Genomic DNA, 21,664 nt, shown 5'->3' with positions numbered 1-21,664 from the left:
CCCAAGAAATGCAACAATAAGGGTATTAATGGCGGATTGATGACGTTTTCAATGCAGTAGTCGGTTTGACGTGCTGTCAACTGTCATATCATAGTTGCTATAAGGGACATCTTGATAAAATTAAAAAACTTGGGTTTTAATTTTTTTTATTTATTTACTTATTTAGATTTTAATAAAATCTTTGTATTTTAAAATTTTAATGATACGGGGTACAAGAGTAAACCTGAAATGGACCATCTTTTTTATTTCTTATTCCAAATAAATAACAGATGAGGGTATATAATCCTTATGCCGGATCTCGTACTATAAAAAGGATGCTGAATAAAAAATGCATGTTAATTAACTGTTTATTTTCAATATAAGTAAATAAAATAAACTTAATGCGAAAACACAAATCGTAATAACATATTTGCGATGATTCTAAAACGAAACTAAAAGTCTACGCAAAATATTTACAGCTCACAAACAATGTTATCCTACATTTTAGAATTGATGCAGATCAATAATCGAAATTATTCCAGTTAAAACCTTAAATTTACGTTACTTATGTTCTAATTCATATATTTTGGAGACCCAGTATTTTTTTAACAATTTAATTAATTAAATAACAATCGTTATATTATTAACCTGCATTGATATATAAAATGTACCTTTAACATTTTATTAAGCTTAATTTTATGTAAACCGTACATGCATGTTTGAAAAAAATTATTATTATTTTATTATAGTACAAACACATTGTTTATCTGACACAGGTCAATGATATCTCAATATAAACAATATAACTATGTACAAAATTTGTCACATATTGAACATCGACACGCATGGCACTATTTCTTTAGAATGTAACACACGTTCCCAATATTTACGATTTTCACTAACCAATTGTTTTTTTTTTATTTAAAAGAAATAATTTTAACATATTCAGTGGTCAAACCTTTTTTAGAATTTGATTGATTAGTTTCACTTTTATAAATAATACAATTAGAAATTTTGTATTTCATGATATTTGTTTTACAATGTGTCATATTCGAAATTGCACATTATATTATTATGTTAAATTAAAAAATCTATGGCGAGTGTTTGCAACTATTCGACCGCGTAAAAGTAAAATTGAATTTATATTGTTATATAATGTATTGAATTTATATTGTTGATTCTGCGCCATCCCGTTACTATAGTCGAAGATCCGGCATAAGGAATAGTTACCCTCATCTGTTATTTATTTGGGATAAAAAAATAAAAAATAAAATATTCACATTGACACATTGCAAATAGGTTTTAGGCCAAACACATTTTTGATACAAAATCTAGGAAAACATGAACTAGATCAAAGGCAACATAAGATAAAATTTAGCATTAAATAAGCTTTCATTTAACATATTAGTCGACTAAGTAACTGATGGGAGTATTTATATAACATTAATTAACTGTTGATATCTGGCAACTCCAGTTGCAATATGAAAGGCAAACTACGTTTTCAATTTTGTTGGGTATATTCTTTTAATTAGTTCACGAAATTTGATTAATTAAGCAAAGAGGGAAGTAGATTAAATAAATTTAATAATTTAATACTCACCAAGCGCAATTTTACTAGGCAACCTATTTGTCAATGTGTCAATGTGAATATTTTCCATCAATTATTTCATATCTCAAATAATAACAGATGAGGGTATGTATTTCTTATGCCGGATCTCGTACTACTTACAAAAGAAAATATAATCCACGAGTGGATGGCTCTTTCATTTACATATAAATTACATATAAAAACGTTTACTTTTACGCGATCAAATAGATACACACTCGATACACCAATACATATTTCGAATTCAAGTGCCTTGACAGGTAATGTGAAGAACTACCAATTAGTTCCAACGTAGTATGACTATACTTCAGTACAGAAAGTAGCAAATGCTGTTGCTACTATAATGCTTAAATAACTCTTCGCGTATGTTGGGATATTATTATGTATTGCTATGAACTTATAGTAGTAACTCCTATATTGCAACTCAATCTAAGTAGGTACCTATATATCTCATACAAACAAATAATGCACCATTTATAATATATTACGTAGGCATATTACTATATATGTACAACATTTTCTATTAATTTAAAAGATTGATGAAGAGTTAGGAAAACTATACTAGTACCACAGTATAACAACTTATACAGAAGGTCAACATCATAGATCACATATTGGTGCGCTTAGTTATTAAAACATTCGATGCAGCGCACGCCGAGCGTAATTTGGATCCGTATCAAGTGCAGCCCACGCCGATTAGTGTTAAAGTATTAGACCTTACGAGTAATTATTGCAAGTTTCTGACAATAACAGGCACAGCGTGATAAAGTGAAATCTGAATAATATAATAAAGATTTCAAATATGTGCTAAAAATCTTATCTTTATATTATTTTATCTTAGTCAGGTACGTATTACTCCAATCGGCGTGAGCATGGAAAACCGCTCGTCCACATCTGACTTTAATTACTTGATTTTTTGAATAGATTGTTGATATCAAACTTGAGCCTAGAGATCAATGATCTTCGTCAGCTCGGCGCAAGTTAACTAGTTACCCAACTGTATGATTGCTAATTTTGCTATTGCTTTACTTATATTTTAGAATGACAATCACGAAAGAAGATAGACGACATTATACAAATACTAGCAGCCGCCCCGCGGTTTCACTCGCATAGTTCCCGTCGCCACAGAATGGAGCAGCATTTGCTATTATTAGTGGATTTATTAATTTACAGGATTAAATCCATTTTTACTTAGCTTGGTATACCCCGTCGTTATTCCGATTACCCAGTCAACTTAATATTTTTCCACAAACTTTACCTGTTTATAATATTAGTATAATATAGATGGATGGATCATTACGTCTATCTGACAAAGGACAACAGGCACAATTTGACCCTATTTATAAAAAATTACAATAACTAAACTGAATTTAAACCCCACTTTCAATTTCGTGTATTTCTTTTACAATGGGAGTAAAAGGCAAAATAAAAAACGAAGCTAATGCGAGAAATCGTAACTTATCAGCTTTTTGAATAGGATAGTTGACTCATATAAAATTTTAAATTTTTCGATATACATTAATAAAAGTAAAGGATTTCTTACAAAAGTTAATTTAAAAATTATGTATTTTTTTAATTTTCCAAACGTCAATAACTAAAAACTTTATCGTCCATTTTGTGTCACTAAGTTACTTGATGTCACTAAGGAATCGTCATCAACCCATATTCGGCTCACTGCTGAGCTCGAGTCTCCTCTCAGAATGAGAGGGGTTAGGCCAATAGTCCACCACGCTGGCCCAATGCGGATTGGCAGACTTCACACACGCAGAGAATTAAGATAATTCTCTGGTATGCAGGTTTCCTCACGATGTATTCCTTCACCGATTGAGACACGTGATATTTAATTTCTTAAAGTACACACACACTAAGGAATAAACGCGTCAAACTAATTTAACTATTTTGTCAAACATTCCGTTAGTTAGTGTTTACGTGACTTCATGAAACCGTTACATGACTTCAGGAAAATACAGACCATCATGGCCGATAGCATTTTGGCTCGTATTGTCAAAGAATATTTCAAAATTAAATTTCTTATGTATTCATGTCTCAAAAAAATATAATATTTTTTTTCTATATAGTAAAAGTCTAATGAACAATTTAAGACTCTTTCAAAAAAGTGTCAACTAGCCTACTGAATCATTACAGCAATTATTATTTGATGACCAAATAGCGCAGTGACCCTGACATCTGCATCCAAGGTCGTTCGATTCCCTTATCTGGAAAAAAGCAATACTTATTCTATCTATTCCATTCCATTTTATTTCGTACTTTGATGCCTGTTGTCCTTTTTATGGAGATGCCATCGTGAATAAATGAGAGACAATATCAGAAAACATCTTTTAGTTACCAGAACCTTTTCAGAATGTACCAAAACTTGCGACGCCATATCCTCCATATCATATTGTGTTGTACACAGAACTTACAAATAACATTAAATTATTTGACTGAACTGAAAATATCATCTTCTATTCACTCATTCTTGGTAAAACGAGACGCTTTTATTTTCAGTTGAGTCGATTTTCAAGTATTTAGGAGAACATAGTTTCAGTGCCAGAACGAATGGCCTGTAGCCATGTGGCACGTCGATTCTCTTTCAAAAATCGAATTCGTTATCGAAAGGTCACGTGATCAAGTTATGGATCGCATCTGTCAATCCAGTGTTTTTATTAGCTACATGACCCTAAGACATAATATCTCGAGACGACAAAAAGACAATTGCCGACCATTGCCTTGCCATTCAAATTTTGTCTTGCCACGCCACTGATTTTACAGACAAGAAGGCACTGAAGTTACATTCGCCCTCAATTGTTTCGTACTTTCGTATTTCAATTCGAGGACTAAAAAAGATTGCTATACAAAAATATTTCAACTATAATAGTATTATATATTAAATTCTACTATCATATATATTGCTTTTGTGCGATACAATATTTAACCTAACAATTAATGATATTGGTGTCAACACAACACTTACTGATTAAGCATAAATTAAAATAGGTATAGTCTACGTGGATTGCAAAAAGTGCAAAGCTGGTTCAACCAACAGTTGTAAACAAAGTACATTTAAACTTTACGTTAACTTTATGTTACTTTATGTTAACGGTATACATATCATAATGCAGCATTCAGAAGTTTCGGTAAGAACAAACAGAAAATTAGTATGAAACCAAACCCTAAATTTTAAAAATGTAGTAAAGACAATTGTAAACAACAATAGAAATACAGAACTTCTCGCTATTTTAAAGTTACAAAATACAACAAATTCCCATAAGCACAATGCACATATCGGATTTATAAAATATATATACAGTACAAGCTCCTTATTCACGCTTCCTTTATTCGCATTTTTACTATTCGCGGATTAAAAAATTGCATCCTTTAATCCTCGATCAAACTGCGAAAAAATTTGCAAATTCAAACTTTAAATGCAAATATTGCCGATTTTGCGAATGGAGTAGGTCGTAGTAGTAAAGTCAAGGTTCAAGAATGGCACACGGTTGCTGTGATATTTTAATAAAAAATGATTCATCTATAAAACGAAGTTTTATTTTAAGGAGATCCGTTTATGAAGCAAGAAACAAATTCCAAGTTTCCTAACCCTAGTTAAGCCAGAATGAATAACGATTCAATATTGCCAATAATCTGATTCGATCACGCAGAGATTCTTCTAGCATAGCTCGTACTATCCTCCGCTGTGTGACTGGGCCGTCTTATGTGGCCCATAGATAGCGACCATGTCTCGGAACCATAGTCAGGTCATCTCTGGCAGCACTATTTGAAGACTTTTGTCTTCAGGCACTGAGGAATTTCGGACGAAAAGATATCGCGAAGTTTCCCGAATGCGGCCCAGCCGTGTTGGATTCGGCGGTTCACCTCTTTCTCGAAACTGGACTATATTTCCTAGGTATACGTATTCGACTACAATTTCAAGTGCAACGTTCTCAACTATAACTGGGCTCCATGGCAGAGACTCTGGTGGAAGACCTTAGTAGGTACCATGCTCAATGACCTCAGCAGAGTTTCTCAACAGATGGGCCTGAAAATTAACATGGCCAAAACAAAAATAATGTTTAAAGCTCATGTATCGCTCCAAGGAACTTATCCCATCTAAATTACCATTCCACATACAAAGTTCCTATACCCCGCAAATAAAGAGCTTTTACTGTACTCGTATTTATAAATTGACACCTAAAAGAAGACGCGGGCTAGTAAAACTTTTCTACACTTTTCTGAACAATCAAATTGCCAATTATATAGGTATAACAATCAATATAAATAACTAATAACTCTATATAAAGAAGTGTAAAAGTTAAAACTGAACTTCATCATATGAAAATATAGGTACTTATTACGCGTATTATGTAAATTGAGCAATATTTTGTAATCAATTGTTGACTCTGCTGACTCTCTATGTACTTTCAAAATACTGAAGCTAATGATTTAAGGCCGGGTCACACCTGACCGGCTCAGTTTGTTACTGTCAATGTAATACGGTAGTGACTCATATCAAATTTAATATAAACAATATTAATTGCAAATATGAAAATTAAGGTTTTATTTTGATATGTGGTTTTATTTTGAATCCGTGAGATTAAAGAAAACGTATAGTAGAACATCACTTCATCACCAATACTTTACAATTTACACAATGTAGAAAAAATAATTTATTTATGATTCCAAAGTAACTCTAGAGGTTTTTGCTGTATACAATTAATTTGTATAGATTACAATAACTAAGTATGTGTATACACTCGGAAATTTCGGCATAATTAGTAAATTTTAGATTACAAATAGCAATTGATGAACTAATTGGAATTTTACAAAACTTTTTCTTTTGTCTTGTTGTTTGTTTGATTTTAGTTGGTTTTAAAATTATACTATATGCTGTAGGTTAGATTTATTAAGGAGAAAAATGAAATTTAAATTACATCGAGAATACAATTAAAGCTGCACATGACAAAATAGGAGTATTCCAAAATAACGAACTACGAGTACAATACAATTTAATTTCGACTCAAGCCTCATATTAATTATAAATTTTTCGTTAAAAAATATACTTTTTTTACACAAAAAATATTCACATTCGTACATAGACTCAAAAACTCACTCACAACTCAAAAACGATCACAGACAACCGACAATTAACCTGTGAATAAAACACATGTATATTGCTACATACTGATAATTCGTACGTTAATTTCCTTTTAAAATATCGACCATCTGTGATAGTTTTAACACAACTATGTATTACATTTTAAAGAAATATTTTATTATTACCATAATAGTAAGCGCACATTACAATGGCAGCGGGCCACAGAGCATGTTGCAAAAACTGCATATGCATTGACTATGTCATTATTATCTTTTTTTTATATCAGTAGTAGTAGTAGTAGTACTAAAGACAAGTAGCACTATGCTACATGTCTTTAGTACAAATTTAAAACCATCATCATCATCATCAGAGTCATTTAAATATCTCACTTAATGGCACAGGTCTCTTGGTATAGAAAATGTGGTTTCTCTACCATAGTGGATCTAAGCTACAAATGCAGCATAACCCAATAATCACTAATTATATAGCTCTGGGATCATTGACCTCTTATAATAAAAGGATGTACAATCATATAGAAAATTTCACTCAAAAACTGGCCAATTTTGCTTTGACAAAAAGAAATATTGGTAAAGAAAATTATACCTAAAGACCTATAAATATAGTCCAATTTTCAATAAAATCTCAAATTCTGGGCAAATTCAACCTTAAGCATTTGAGTTTAAGGTTGAATTTGCAAATGCGACTACTTGAATTGAGTGCCAAGAAGTTGTGTTTGGCACTCATTGAGTGGGGACTTTTTTGGTCACTGATATCTGTGTACTCACAGGCTATTATCATTGGACTTAGAAGGTAATTGTTATATCTAACCTAATCCAAAATCGAGTGATTGCAGAATATTTGCAATGAGATGTGGCCCGCTACAATGTGCGCGACCCTTAACACTACGTTATTGCTCGTTTTTATGTAAAGGCATTTGACTTACAGTATGCGAGTCTGTCGAGTTGGTGGAGTTGGCTGAGTCCTCGCCCAACAGGCGGCTCAACTGGTCGGCCAACACGTCGCCGGGGCGCGCGTCGCGTTTACTCTCCCCCGGGAACTCGTCGTCCGCCGCCATTATACTCTCCTCGAGATACGCGAACGAGTCCAGGTTGATGTCTGACGTCGTTATCGCCGTGCTGTACACGTCTATCCGTTTCTGTTGAGACTTTGCTTCCGCGACTTTCTCAGAAAGCTTCGCTCGAGCCTTGGATAAGGCTTCCGATTCCGATTTGTCTAGCTTCATCTCGTCCTTCACTTTCGCTTTCGCTTTGATTGCGAATGACGAATCGTTGCTCGACGATCCGTCGTCTTGCAACTGACTGAGAAGTGTCCTCGTGGTGCGAGTTAGAGCGTTTGCGTTGCTATATCTGTCGAGGCTATCTACTGAAAAAAAAAACAAAATAAAAGTTAAAAAAAATCAATTGACGAGATGCGTTTACTCATTATCGTCAGTATTGTCAGTGCTTGTCAACTCACCTGTAGGGGTAGTGTTTTGTATTCTCTCTACAGGTAGTTGCATCTTAGTCTTGTGTCTATCCACGATGTATTCGTTTTCACTGTCGCTCGACATGCCGAGATCTAAATGTAAGGAATTCAATTTGTCGACGTCTTTACTCTTCCCCGAAGTGTCCATGTCCATTTCCCAATCTGTGACGCATGACGTATCTTTGATATCGACTCCTTTGCTAAAACTAGACTTATCTTTCACACTTTTGTCCATTAAGCTTATACTAGATGAATCCAGATGATCCATTTCCTGTAGGCTAGTGGTCGAATCTAGGCTGCTATTGTTGCAAGTTTCAGGAGTGATTTGTGCCTCAAACAGTACCGGCGTGTCCTGCGTTATTTGTCGCATTGAATTATTTTGATCCACGATGTGGGTCGTATTAGTATTTCTACTGTCCAATATTTCGGACATTGTTGTAGTTCGAGCCGTCTGCTCGTTGTTAAGCTCTAAAACTATGATATTTCCCGACTTAGACGGGTCGACTTGGTCTGGTTTTGTGGATTGTAACAGCTTATTTACATTTTTGCCCATAATTATTTTAGAAACGTCATTCCCGGTTTTAGAAAACGTCAGCGTCTTACCTAAGGTGGCGCCCTTTTGTACGACTATTAAATTGCCTTTAGAATTTACAGGTCTGACTATAGGGTTAGTGATTTTCGGAGTGGACACAGTCGGCAGACCTTTCACGGGAACGATGTCCGCCATGTTAGCAGTTTTTATCGGTTCCACACCGACAATTTTTGGATTCGAAGGTATGGGGTTGACGATGGTCGGTTTCGGTGCACAGGTTACACCTGTCGGTTTACTAAATTGGGCGTTAGATTGTGAAGTGACAGACACCAGCTTCATAGCGGTGGTGACTCCTTTAAAATGAAACAGCGGCAGCTGGCCCTCTTTGTTAGCTTTCGCCGGTACCACTACCATTTTTTGACCAGATTTTGGATTTAAAACGAAAGTCTTTGCCGAAACTTTCAGATCGGTCGCCGGTATGCCTTTCGGGGTCAGGGCTTCCGAGGTTTGGACGCCGCGAGGTACTCCGCTCACGGTGATCTGTGAGCTGTCTCTGCTCGGCGTGGCCACTGCGGAGGATGTGATCACGATTCTAGAGTTCGGTAACCTGTTCTCTATTGAAGATTTAGAGACGACTATCATTTTCTCCTGGGGCAAGACAGAGGGACTAGTTCGAGGCTTCGGCAAAGAGCTGACGACTTTAGTCGTCACGAGCTTGCCGGGAGTGCCGACCGATCTGTGCATTGGATTCGGAGAACCGATTGACGGCCGACTCGTGACGAGTTTTATTTCGTCGGTGGGCTTCTTCACGACTTTGAATTCAGTGTACTCTGACATTTGTACTTTCTTTTCTGCAGCGTCGCCTCGTTTCTTGACGATGAGGTGGCACGGCTTGCTGGAGACTAGCTGCTTGGCGGGGTGCGCGGGGTGCGCGGCCTGCGCCTGCAGCGCGGGCGTGTCGTCAGGCAAGCTGTCCGCCAGCTCGTGCGGCGCGGTGGCACTCTGCGTGAGCAAGTGCACGGTGGGCGACTCCGACATCATACCCGGCGAGGACATCACCTTCGGCTTCAAGTCGTCGTAGTCAACCTTCGTTTTCCCACTCAGTATGGACTGTGCGTAGCTCGCCTGGAAAGACCCCGGGGGTCCCGCGTAATCGACGGGGTATTGTTTGCTCGGCGACATGGGCGGCTCTTGGTTTTTCTTTTGTGCTTTGGACGCTTTTGCGCTTTGTTTTTGCGCGCGTTGCTTCGGTGCGCGCGGCGCGTGTGGTTGGCTAGATTTACTAGTTGAAACTTTACTCACTTGATTGTAAGAATGTTTAGAGTGCCCGGTCGATTTACCTGCAATATTAAGTAGAAAATTAATTTGTCTTCATCAGCCTAGACCTATTATGTGGATCAACTGCGGGATGGCAGGGTAGCAGTATAATATTTAACTATCAGATTACCAGGACTGCCGGCTTAACATACTTTCTAATAACATTACTGCCCAAATTCAAGGTGAAAATTTCAACCATAAATATTTCTAGGAGGAAAGAAAAGCTTAATATTTTATAACATGACCTGGTGATCTGAAGCCACAATGGCTGGACCAAAAAAGCAGTTATGAACTACAAAGTAAATGTATTTATTTATGTATATTAAATGACTACATACCTGTTGCAGGTTGCGAGAAGCGTGAATAAACTTGTGAAAGGTTGAGATGCTTCTGGTTGGTATTGACCGGTATATTCCTCATATTCTTTATAGGTGGTGGTGCTTCCTCCGGCACAGTTCCACCTTCAGGTATTTTTCTTTTGCGACAAATCAGTTCTGTTTCCCATATCTACATACAAAAATTAAAAAAAAATTAACCAGCTTTAAAAAAGGAGGAGGTTCTCAATTCGACGCATATGTTTTTTTTATGTTTGTTACCGCATAACTTCGTCATTTATTAACCAACTTCAAATTTTTTTTATGTTTGAAAGAGTAATTTCTGCCGTTTAGTAATTTTCATGAGAAACGGTTCAGTAATTTTGTGTTAAAATGAAAATAACGAAATTGCCCATACTGTGGCGCTTTCGTTCACTATGCTAGGACACACTAAAAACAGAAAAAATAAAGTCTTTTTAACAAAAAAAATCAATCGACTTCAAAATCACAAAATAAACTAAAAAGCGAAAAACAATATCGTTTGTGCTACCTTCTGATCAGTTTGGAAGCGGTGCTAACACAGTGATGCATTAACTAAAGCCGATTAAATCAGTTTTTTAAGATTGGAAGACAGTTCTTTCCCGTGGGTTTTTCAGAAACGGCTTTAACTTCGGCGGCAAAAGCGGCACCGCCTTCTAAGTGATCAAAAGGATGCAGCACATACAATGTTATTTTTCGCTTTTTAGTTTATTTTTGTGATTTTGAAGTCTGTTTAATTTTTTTGTTAGGAAGATTTTATTATGTATGTAAATGAAAATAATTTTATGTGTACAAAAAAGTTTGAACTCCTTTTATTTGTTTTTAAACAAATTTCCCATATCTATATACAAAAGTACATAGAGTACTTTATAAGTGTAAAAAGTAATGAAAAAAAATTATATTCACAAAAAAGTTTGTACTCCTTTTAGTTAACTTACAGTTGCTGTGTGATCTTCCATGGCAATGGGAGGATACAATAGCTCGTCCATAACTTCACTTGTTTGTAGAGCAGCCTCGGCAGTCTGACCCTCAGGGTCTGGCATTTCTTCTTCATTTGACTTCGGTGTCACTAACTTTTCATTCTCAACTCTAGTTTTGATCTCCTTATTTTCGGCCACCGCCGCCTCTGCAGCTTTATCTGCCAACTCTGTGTACATGGTCTGTGGTATGCCGCGCGGCATCAGAGGCACCCGCCTCCGGCCTTCGCTTATCCATCCTAGAGCTGTGTTTGAACCAGCCAACCTAACAAATATTCTAATATTTAAAACATTTCATTACAGAGCTCAATACAGAGTGAAACCTTCCTTACTGCTCCAATGCAGGGTAGCAGGGTGATAATATTTTTGATTCTGTAACAATCACTATCATGATGGTAATGATCTAAGACCTGGCATTATAATTTTTTTTTTATTCTTTACAAGAATATTGACTACAATCTCACCTGATGGTCAGTGATAATGTAATCTAAGATTGAAGCAGGCTAACTTTTAATAGTTGGATGAAAAATCCACACTGCTTTTGGTTTCTACATCATGCCGCAGAATGCTAAACTGCTTGGCAGTGCCGGTAAGGTAGTAACTAGCCACAGCCAAGGCCTCCCACCAGCCAGACCTGGACCAAATAAGAAAACCTCAATTGCCCAGCTGGGGATCAACTAACTGTGCCATGGAGGCTGTCAAACCTCCATGGCACATGGTTCATGGGTATATGAACCCTCATCTGTTATTTATTAGTGCTACGAAATAAATGATAGATAATATTCAGTGACCCATTGCAAATAGGTTGCCAAGTTAAATGTCATTCAGACACATTTTTTACACAATATTTAAAAATTAATGAATTCATTAACTAGATCAAAGGCAACCTAATACAGTTAAATTAAGGATAAATTGACCTTTTTTTTGATATATTAGACAAAATAAGTGATGAGGGTATATAAATAATACTACTACAATGTTTATTTATGCCTTCAATAGGGTACTTAGTTGACTCATATCTTTATAATATAATTTTGTATAGTACATGGAATAAGGGTCAGAAATATATCAAAAAATGCTGTTGTCCATTTCGTGATGTCACTATGTTATTTGATGTTATTAATATTTTTGTCAAACAACCCGTTTGGCAAAGGATTTGTTAATGTGATGTCATGAAACAGTTGAAATATAGGCCATCAGGCAAAATATGATGATATTCTTTTCAATCTAGTAAAACAATTCATTATATACAAATATCCTTTAAAATTCAGGCAATTTCTGATAATAGAATCTATAAAAAATATTAGACTTCAAGATAAACTTAAGGAATATTTTAATTTATTGTAATGATTTAAAAAATTAGTTTCTAATCCTATTACTAGTACAACAACACGAACCAAGTCATAAATGTAGGTATTTAATAATATTGGCCTGTGGAGAATGAAATTATATTGAGTAACAATTACTGAAACAAAGAGTTGATACATAGAAAAACTGTATTATAATACATAGATATATACATTTACAAAGGCCCATGCACCGTCACTTGTGACAAGGTACAAATTTAATGTTTTTTAGAGGCCTCCCGCTAAATATTTCACAAAGCTGTCTCATTTATGTGGGCATGAAGTAATAAATACAAACTTACCTCTGAAGTTAAAAAGAAATTAACCTTATAAGACTGTAACATGTTATCATAGATAAGTGAATAACATTACATTTATTACTATTTAAACGATTATTTAATAAAGCCTTGAAATAAACTCAGGGAGTGAAAAATAATTTGTCAAATTACTGTGAAGGTTATCTGTCAAATTAAATTTTAAATCAAATCATGTTATGCTATTATTAATAACTCCAAATCCTCATTGTGAATTATAAATATAAATTAATAGTCTAATGGTAAGTATATAAGTAGCTATATCAATTACTATAGTATCAAAAATGTCATATATACTTCTCAAGTATCTATATGGTCAAGAGAAACTATGCAATATTAAGCATTAATACTTTATAATAATTAATATTTTAAGAAAAATTTTGTAAACACTTGAAATGTAAACATAGTATGATCACAGTACAAGTGAAATGCATATTAATTCAAGAGTATTCAGCCATCTTAAAGTTTGTTGTGCCTAATGTTTAAAAATAAATCTTGTGTTCAATGCAGTGGTATATAACAAGCTTACTGTTCTGCAATAGTAGCTAGGAGCTCATCGTTGGAAACGCGACGCGCTTCGGCGTTGTGTCGATCGCCGCTTATATGTAAAACGGCGCGTAGATCCTCGAGCAACTTTTTTCTGTTGTCTTCCAGCTCCCCTTGTGCTCTGAATACACTCATCATACTCGAGTAGGCTTCCAATTCTATAAGTAAACAAGGCATTTATGAAAATGAGGCGTAAATGCAGTCACAATTTACATTATAACATGTTGGAACGCTCTAAGCATTGTTGGAGAAAACCATAGGAGGGAAAACGAATGCCATTTATAAAACTAAATATATACCGAGTCTCCTGAGCGTCCGTCGACACTCGTCGTGTGTCATATTAAGAAGCATAGGCCACATGTTTAAACCTTAATCTTTAACACTCATAAAACAGTATCTAATTGTATGATTTTAAACATATTTTAATAAAATAATCTACTGGCAAATATCCATACTGTTTACTTCATACTAGGGATACCGATTCTAGTAAATACGATTATTCTATCGATACTAGTTTATCGATATCACTCGATAGAACTTTTGGAAAATAGAATAACACAATCTGTTCGAATGCAATACGCATTTTTTTATCTAAGTTTTTTATAAATAGATTTGACAAAATTTCATCTTCAAAAGTAATAAGTAATATTGTAAATTAATACCTATAAATTCAAAAAATTAAGTAGGTTGGTAGTTATAATCACGAAAGCTGTATTGTAAAATATTATGTTTAGATTGTAATTTTCAATTTCTCTATAATTAAATCAAATGAATACCATGGTAAAAAAGGTAAAATTAGATAAAAAAATAACATGAGTTTTTTCCACTGTCAAATTACGTTACTGTCTGCTAAACTATAGAATCTTTATTTAAAAAAAATATATATCAGACATAGTTTAGTTAGACTTTCATGTGATTATTGCGATGTCCCACAAATAAAATCAAAATTTAGGCATTAAATAAAAAGCTTGATTTGCCGAGTATTAAAATTAATTGCCGTTTTCCAATTCTGACATCTCATATAATTATAAATTAAGTTACCTCTTCGAGTAATAATGAAAAATATAACGATAATGTCACTTGCGAATATCGATACATATTAATCGATTCATTGTGTACATCTCTACTTCAATAAGTAGTTTGACATTTCGAGTTCGGAGTAGAATTTCGTTAAATTAACGGAAAGTTAATAATTGTCTATGAATGTTGGGGATACCAGGTGCAAATTTAAAAAGTAAACATTTGTTAATCAGCATTTCGTATTGATGTGATTTTTATAAAATGTTGTTTATAATAACTGTAATTCAGAATTTTTAACACCAAAATATGGCCAGGCAAAATATGGTCAAGTATAAGTATTATATTAAAATATAAATTAACACAACAATTACAATTAACGACCACAGTTTAAAGGAATGAAATCCGGTAGGGGTGTGGAGAAATATAAATGAGGTATTTTTGAAGAAAAATACTTATCTACATAAAACCCAGGGTATATCAATTTTAACCTTTGATTAAGTAGGCATAAATCGAGAATATTATTTAGTTGCACTTTACATAATTTTATGTAAACAATGTCAATGGGTCGACTACTAAAATTATTAGAGACTAATTATTTTTACAACAAAAGCATAAAACCTGACCACAAATTTAAAAATCTTCATTAAGTATGTTATAAAGTATTTAAACTTTACAAAAAATACTATGACTATGAATAATACTAGAGAAATTATATTATGCACTAGCGGACCCAGTCAAGTTTTGCTTTCTCTTTATACACTTCTTCCATACCCTTACCTATCCTACTTCCACTCTATACCTACCCAACCTCTACCCCTACCTTACCTCTACCCAACCCCTGCCCTACCCCTACCCTACCGCTACCCTATATTTATATTAAAATTCTATCGAGAATTATTATCGAGATTTGCGCTCAGAAAGATTCAAGATTCATTTTTATATAATTATGTTACCGTTAATTTGTAAAATATGTTAGTTTATAATCTCACTCGCGATATTGGAATCTGTCGATATATTGTGAATATATGATATATGATAAATCGAAAGTTAGGTTAGGTTACAACATATTATATGGGTAGGAAATTACTACAGGCAGTAACAATTTAACTGTAACATATATACATGTATACAAATAGAAAATAGCAATACGATAATAATAATTACCGTTTGAATGGAATTTCACTTACTGGCAATGATAGTGATTTATATCTATGGTAAGTAATGTAAGTTCATACTACTCTGTTTAAGTTTCCGAGTCTGGAAATTTCATAGATTTGTATTGCAAATAACTTATAAACCTCTAAAACACATTGATGCTCAATTTTCTTTTCTTAAAGGTACTCAATAGGGGTTGGCAACTGTCAAATTGGCGCTAGCATAGCTTTCACCGAAACAATAATACTTTGTGAAGAATAATTGGTAAAATATTTATTTTCAAAATGCCAAAGATATGTGAAGTGCCCCAATGTAAAGAAATCGGCGCCCACCAATTTCCTGCAGGTGTAGAAATTAGAAAAAAGTGGTTAAAAGCCATAAGGCGACCTAACTTTAAGCCTGAAAATAATTCTAGGTTATGTAGACTTCACTTCCTAGAAACGGATTATCAAAATATTAGTAATTATACAGGTATATCTTGATATAATATTTAAATACAGTCCTAAAATCCATGTCAACTCAGTAATTTTAAACACGATTTGCTTGATTGTAGGTACTGTACATCTGCATCGGTATTTGAAAAAAACTGCTGTTCCATCTGTGTTTCCTTGGACAACAAAAAGTCTATCTGAAGCAGCTAAATGTCGAGAGGAAAGGTTGTTAGCTCGTAACTCTAGAAAATCACTTTTTCAACAGACCGATACTGTTCAACCATTTAAATTTGAGGTCTTGAGACACTCTGAAAATAGTGGTAATCTTACCCAAGAATATGACATCAGCATCCCTAATATTGCCAATGAAGTATACATAGAGACGGAAGTAACAGAGGAATCCATACGTGAAACCCCAATACAACAGGCAACAGTTGGAGTACAAACAAGTGCAATCCTTAAAATATTTTCTACCGAATTATTGTTAACTGATGATGAGGCAGTCATGTTTTATACTGGCTTAGAATCATATTCTAAATTTCAACTAGTTCTGAGTACTCTTTTACCAATGGCGAATAATTTGAATTATCGTTGGAGCAAAGTTATAGGGCTTTCAGTGGAGGAACAGTTTTTAATATTGTTAATAAAGCTCAGACGCAATAAACCTGATTTTGAGCTTGCTAAAATGTTTAATGTAAGCAAAACAGTAGTATCTAATATAATAGTTACATGGGTTAATTTTATATATGATGTGTGGTCAATGATTGATATTTGGCCGCAACGTGATTTAGTGGATTATCATATGCCTCAGATTTTTAAAAATGAAAGTAGCAAAACAAGGGTAATTATTGATGCAACAGAGGTTCCTATTGCAAAGCCAAGTAATCCTATATCACAGAAAGCCACATACAGTGCATATAAAAACACAAACACTTTGAAATTTTTAATTGGATCAACACCAGGTGGCCTTCTAGTTTATTGTTCAGATGGGTATGGTGGAGCTACTAGTGACAGGCAAATGATTGAACGCAGCTCATTAATAAAGATTTGTGATGAAGGTGACAGTATTATGGCTGATAGAGGATTTAATGTACAGGAATTGTTTGCCTCTAAAAATATCACAATCAACATACCAACTTTTTTGAAAGGTCGTTCACAGTTGCCTGGTGTTGTTCTAAAGCGGGATCAGAGACTTGCCAGTCAACGGGTACATATTGAAAGGCTAATTGGTTTGACAAAAACTTATAAGATTCTACAAACACCAATAATCTCATTTTATGTTCCTATTGCCTCAAAAATATTCTTTATATGCATGATGTTATGCAATTTTAGAGAAAAAATTGTAAATAAAAACAAAAAAGCATAGTTACATGTATAGTATCTGTAGTAGGTGTGTTAAATGCTTTGTTTGTTAATAATAATGAAAGAGTCATCGCATAATAATTTTAAGAACAAATTAGGCAGTTGTAATATAAAACAAAGTTAAATTTAACTGTTATGTAACAATGTTATAGAAATATGTCATTCATATTTATCTGAACTTTTATAGATAGTATAATTGTATGTCTTAAAGTACCTTAAATACTATTAAAATAAAAGACTTAAACCTTATTGACTTCTTTTCTTTATTAAATCATACTCATTATATAATAGTTGTTTTAAAATCTCAGCTTTAAAATAATTATAATAAAAATTATCCAATTTATTTAACATGTTGTTAAAAAATTCATTGTCTCTTGAAACAAAAATTACAACCATTTCTTTATATGTGTACACAATTAAATTACAATATAATTTTTCAGTGCAATACAACTGGCCTTGAATTTGGTAGTAATATGGACTACTCTTTTTTATCACTAATGTTTTATTAATATTATCGTACACTAGATAGGGTACTGTAACAGGTGAAATCATTTTATTCCTACTAGTGTATGGGCATTTAATTTCTATGATGGTCTCATTACCTAGTAGACCATCAGGAGTAGCTCCTAAGTAGGGCCTTTCCTTATTTATAAACAGGCCACATGGTTCAATATTGACATCATACTTTTTTACATATTCCTTTAATGCAACTGACTCATTCAAAATGCCATGAGTTGTTGCCCTTGATTTGAAATTTCTTTCGTTTAAAATTATTTTACTAAAACCTGGCTTTGAGGAGTCTCTTAAATGGCAAACTGTGTAAAACTTGCTTGCAGTAATCCTATATTTTCTCTCTTCATGCCACAATGAAGATTCTTTTTGTCTTCTTGTATTTTTTTCAATATTATTAATAGTAAAATTGGTGACATGTAACAAATTTAACTTTTCCAGCAATTCATCTTCTGGATTTTTGGATGTATATGCATGATCCCATACAATAGCGTAAGGATTTGCTGGTTCAAACAACTGTTTGAAAGGCATTGTCGAATTTGGAAAATTTAAAATAAGGCTACGAAATTTTGTATTGTAATTTTCTTTACAAATATTTTGAATTGGGTAAGGGGTAAATTTTTTAGCTGGCTTCTTTTTTGGTAACTTATGAGCTACTAATGGAGATGCCGTAAAGGGCCCTTTAGGGACATGAAATGTCTGCAGTTGCTGTGTACATACTTGATGAAGCAATATAACCTTGTCCCTAACCATGTGTGCGATACCATGTAAAAGTACACCAACATGCTTGCACTTTGCCTCAACACCACTTCCTGCAGGACATTCACAGTGAGATTCTTGTGGAGTTCCATTTTGGTGTAACTTCACATGGACTTCATACTGTAGAGCTTTCATGGTTTTTTTACAGACTCCTTTAATAAATGTGGTGTCACCTACATTTGAAGCTCTCGCAAGGATGAGGTATCTGGACTCATATAATGTTTTAGCTTCATCCAGTTTTTTATTAGTACTGTAAGAAGATTAAGCAAATATTAGTTCTTGGTTTTCAAGCATAAATATATTAATATCTAGGTAACTACAAAAAAATACACTACTCACAAGCAAAAGTATTGCCTTATATGCAATTCATTTAGTGGTGGCAACATAGTATTACTATTAATATCCCAATATGTGTTGGCATCAGGAACTTGCATTGAAGGATCATCGTTTTCTGGAATGGCAGTATTCCCAAAATTAAAATTTTGGTCATACAGTTCCAATCTGCAAGAAAAATATTACAAAATTAGACAACCATGAAACTTAGATAGGTACTTAAACAAAACCTTAACATACATACATTTTATACATTAACATACACTTTATTCATTTTTAAACAAATATAAGTCAAAACAGAACGCATATTTCTAACAATAACTACTTGGAATCACATATTTCTTTAATAAACTCGTAGTGAAAAGTTTTAAGGTTATACCTTTCAACAAGATCTGCTTTCTTTCCTTTAAGCGATGCACCTCGTTTTTTCAATTCCGCCTTTACGGTGGAATTCATAGTCGTAGTAGGGGGCCCCTAAGGGGATTATTCAGCCGCTATGTGTCGAATTCAACCCCTACGCGTTTCATAGACAAAAGAAACCCCTCATTTGACAGGAGCTGGCGGCTGACTGCTGAATTACCGATATTTGTCAGCCAAACCATCCCCTGGCATTTTTTTTGTTGTTATTCGTGATTTATTTATTAGAAAGTGGACGTTCGGATCGTTATAAGTGAAGTTATAAACAGCGAGTTATATCAGTGCCCAAGATATATATTCGCAATTGCGTAAACCCAGTATAATACTATGGCGATATGGAATGTACGAAAGATTCTCATATTAGGCATAATATGCCTCTGTTTGATGAAGAATGAACACAGAAGACCAAAAGAGGAATACCAATACCGCTAGTATTATACATTCTAGCAGCACTTCGATTCTATGAAACGGGATGTTATCAGGTACGTACCTTTGTTCATTATCAATAATTTTTTGTTCATGAAGACGCCGCGCGGTTTTACCCTGTGTGGTTCCCATTTCCGTAAGAATATGGGGATAAAATATAGCCTATAGAGCTCGGGGATAGTGTAGCTTCCCAACAGTGAAAAAATTTTTTTAAATTGGTTCAGTAGTTCCAGAGCCTATTCAAAACATACAAACAGACAAATCTTTCCTGTTTCTATTATTAGTAAAGATAAATTAGGAGTAGATATAAAACCAATTAGCCCAGTGGGTATGACCTCTGCCTTTTATTATGATGGTGTAGGTTCCCAACAGTGATAGAATCTTTCAAATCAGTTCAGTAGTTACAGATCCTATTCAAAACAAACAAACAAATTTTTCCTGTTTAATATTAGTATAGATAAATTAGGAGTAAGTCAAAATCCATATAGCCCAGTAGATATGACCTCTGCCTTCTATTCGGAGGGTGTAGGTTCAAATGCTGTCTGAAACATGCACCTCCAAATCATTTCAGTTATGTGCATTTTATGAATTTAAATGTATATTAGATGTCTCATACGGTGAAAGAAAAACATTGTCTCTACATGTGTGAAGTCTGCCAATTCACATTGGGCCAGCGTGGTGGACCTTATCCCTCTCATTCTGAGAGGAGACTCATGCTTAACATACTCATGATGAAGAATTTAATTAGTTTGTTTGTTTGTAATCTAACCTATATAAATGTTAGGTATACCTATCTAGTTTTGATTTAGGAAATATATAACCTACATGTTTATTTTCATAAATATAACCTACATAAATGTAACTAACATAATGTTTATTTTCAGACTGTAGGTGCAGTCCATCAAGCATTCTATGAAATAACAGAAATGCCACAAGTCAAGCTGTATTGATGTCACGCTTAGGTATACATATAAACAACCCCGGAGGACCCTATACACAGATTTAAAGAAACCGGCTGTCATGGCAGGGAATAGCAGTGATGAGCTCTGAGAATACTGTTTTACCAAGAATACTGAGAATACATACTTTGGTTCTTGAAAATCCGAGTTTTCAGATCACAGTAATTGGAAGACCCACATACCTTGAAAAGTCAGCAGCATTTAATATCAAGGTATTATGAGTGAGTGCAGTATGTTGTAAGGTGGTCACTCACTCTGAAGTCCATAACAATAGAAAATGTATACAAATCTTAATTGAATGAAATTTATTGATTCACATCTTTAATAAAGATAATTATTAAATGTTTACTTCTGCATTTTTCATTTAAGTCTGGCCCTATAAAAATATACAATAATAACAATAAGTTATATGTAAATTATGTATTTATTGTTGTTATTAATTAAACTTTGAATCAAAAGGATATAGGTTTGATTTTAAAATTGCAATAAGTACTGTGTGGTTCATTATTATCAGGCCATTACCGGGCCAAGCCTACCTCCTAAATATATAATTTTATGTGATCTAAAGCTTTGTGAAATGCAATTTTACCACTATTCCTAAGGATAAGCTACACTTATATTTATTTACTGCACTTACTACAAATTGTAAGAAAATACAGCATAATAGTACCTACTTGTAATTATTTCAGGTAATTATAGGTGGTTTTGAGTAAAATAAACAAATTTCTTCTTACAATAATTTTTT

The 21,664-nt window shown here is 33.9% G+C and overlaps 3 protein-coding genes across 5 annotated transcripts; 1 reads left to right on the top strand and 2 right to left on the bottom strand.

The window, feature by feature from the left end:
- Positions 1-333: 333 nt before the first annotated feature.
- On the bottom strand, positions 334-14,038 carry LOC112054896 (BRCA2-interacting transcriptional repressor EMSY). 2 transcript variants are annotated; one of them, XM_024094837.2, is made up of 6 exons: positions 13,847-14,038; positions 13,531-13,705; positions 11,303-11,606; positions 10,350-10,518; positions 8,154-10,034; positions 334-8,060 (listed from the first exon to the last, which is right to left on the bottom strand). In XM_024094837.2, exons 1-6 carry the CDS (start codon positions 13,905-13,907, stop codon positions 7,585-7,587), a joined length of 3,066 nt encoding a protein of 1,021 aa, XP_023950605.1. In that variant the 5' UTR covers positions 13,908-14,038; the 3' UTR covers positions 334-7,584. The 2 variants fall into 2 exon arrangements, with proteins under 2 accessions (XP_023950605.1, XP_023950606.1); XM_024094838.2 differs by having other exon boundaries at positions 334-8,057.
- A 1,798-nt stretch (positions 14,039-15,836) lies between these two features.
- LOC128199859 (uncharacterized) lies at positions 15,837-17,764 on the top strand. Its single transcript, XM_052891074.1, has 2 exons — positions 15,837-16,193; positions 16,276-17,764. Exons 1-2 carry the CDS (start codon positions 16,007-16,009, stop codon positions 17,517-17,519), a joined length of 1,431 nt encoding a protein of 476 aa, XP_052747034.1. The 5' UTR covers positions 15,837-16,006; the 3' UTR covers positions 17,520-17,764.
- LOC112057632 (uncharacterized) lies at positions 17,760-19,629 on the bottom strand. 2 transcript variants are annotated; one of them, XM_052891072.1, is made up of 3 exons: positions 19,497-19,629; positions 19,124-19,285; positions 17,760-19,034 (listed from the first exon to the last, which is right to left on the bottom strand). In XM_052891072.1, the coding sequence occupies exons 1-3, from the start codon at positions 19,571-19,573 to the stop codon at positions 17,762-17,764; spliced, it is 1,512 nt and encodes a 503-aa protein (XP_052747032.1). In that variant the 5' UTR covers positions 19,574-19,629; the 3' UTR covers positions 17,760-17,761. The 2 variants fall into 2 exon arrangements, with proteins under 2 accessions (XP_052747032.1, XP_052747033.1); XM_052891073.1 differs by having other exon boundaries at positions 19,362-19,501.
- Positions 19,630-21,664: the final 2,035 nt, after the last annotated feature.

Source organism: Bicyclus anynana, chromosome 3 (genome assembly GCF_947172395.1).
Source record: "Bicyclus anynana chromosome 3, ilBicAnyn1.1, whole genome shotgun sequence".
Taxonomy (NCBI): Eukaryota; Metazoa; Arthropoda; class Insecta; order Lepidoptera; family Nymphalidae; genus Bicyclus; species Bicyclus anynana.
This window is presented reverse-complemented; position numbering and strand designations above follow the sequence as displayed.

Excerpts from the sequence above, each read along its gene's own strand:
- LOC112054896 (XM_024094837.2), bottom strand. The coding sequence starts at position 13,907 with ATGTGGCCTATGCTTCTTAATATGACACACGACGAGTGTCGACGGACG. Across the intron at positions 11,607-13,530 it reads CTAGCTACTATTGCAGAACA|GTTGGCTGGTTCAAACACAG; the intron begins GTAAGCTTGTTA and ends AATATTTGTTAG. Across the intron at positions 10,519-11,302 it reads TGGAAGATCACACAGCAACT|ATATGGGAAACAGAACTGAT; the intron begins GTAAGTTAACTA and ends TTTTGTATGTAG.
- LOC128199859 (XM_052891074.1), top strand. The coding sequence starts at position 16,007 with ATGCCAAAGATATGTGAAGTGCCCCAATGTAAAGAAATCGGCGCCCAC. Across the intron at positions 16,194-16,275 it reads AAATATTAGTAATTATACAG|GTACTGTACATCTGCATCGG; the intron begins GTATATCTTGAT and ends GCTTGATTGTAG.
- LOC112057632 (XM_052891072.1), bottom strand. The coding sequence starts at position 19,573 with ATGAATTCCACCGTAAAGGCGGAATTGAAAAAACGAGGTGCATCGCTT. Across the intron at positions 19,286-19,496 it reads AAAGCAGATCTTGTTGAAAG|ATTGGAACTGTATGACCAAA; the intron begins GTATAACCTTAA and ends TTTTTCTTGCAG. Across the intron at positions 19,035-19,123 it reads ATAAGGCAATACTTTTGCTT|TACTAATAAAAAACTGGATG; the intron begins GTGAGTAGTGTA and ends ATCTTCTTACAG.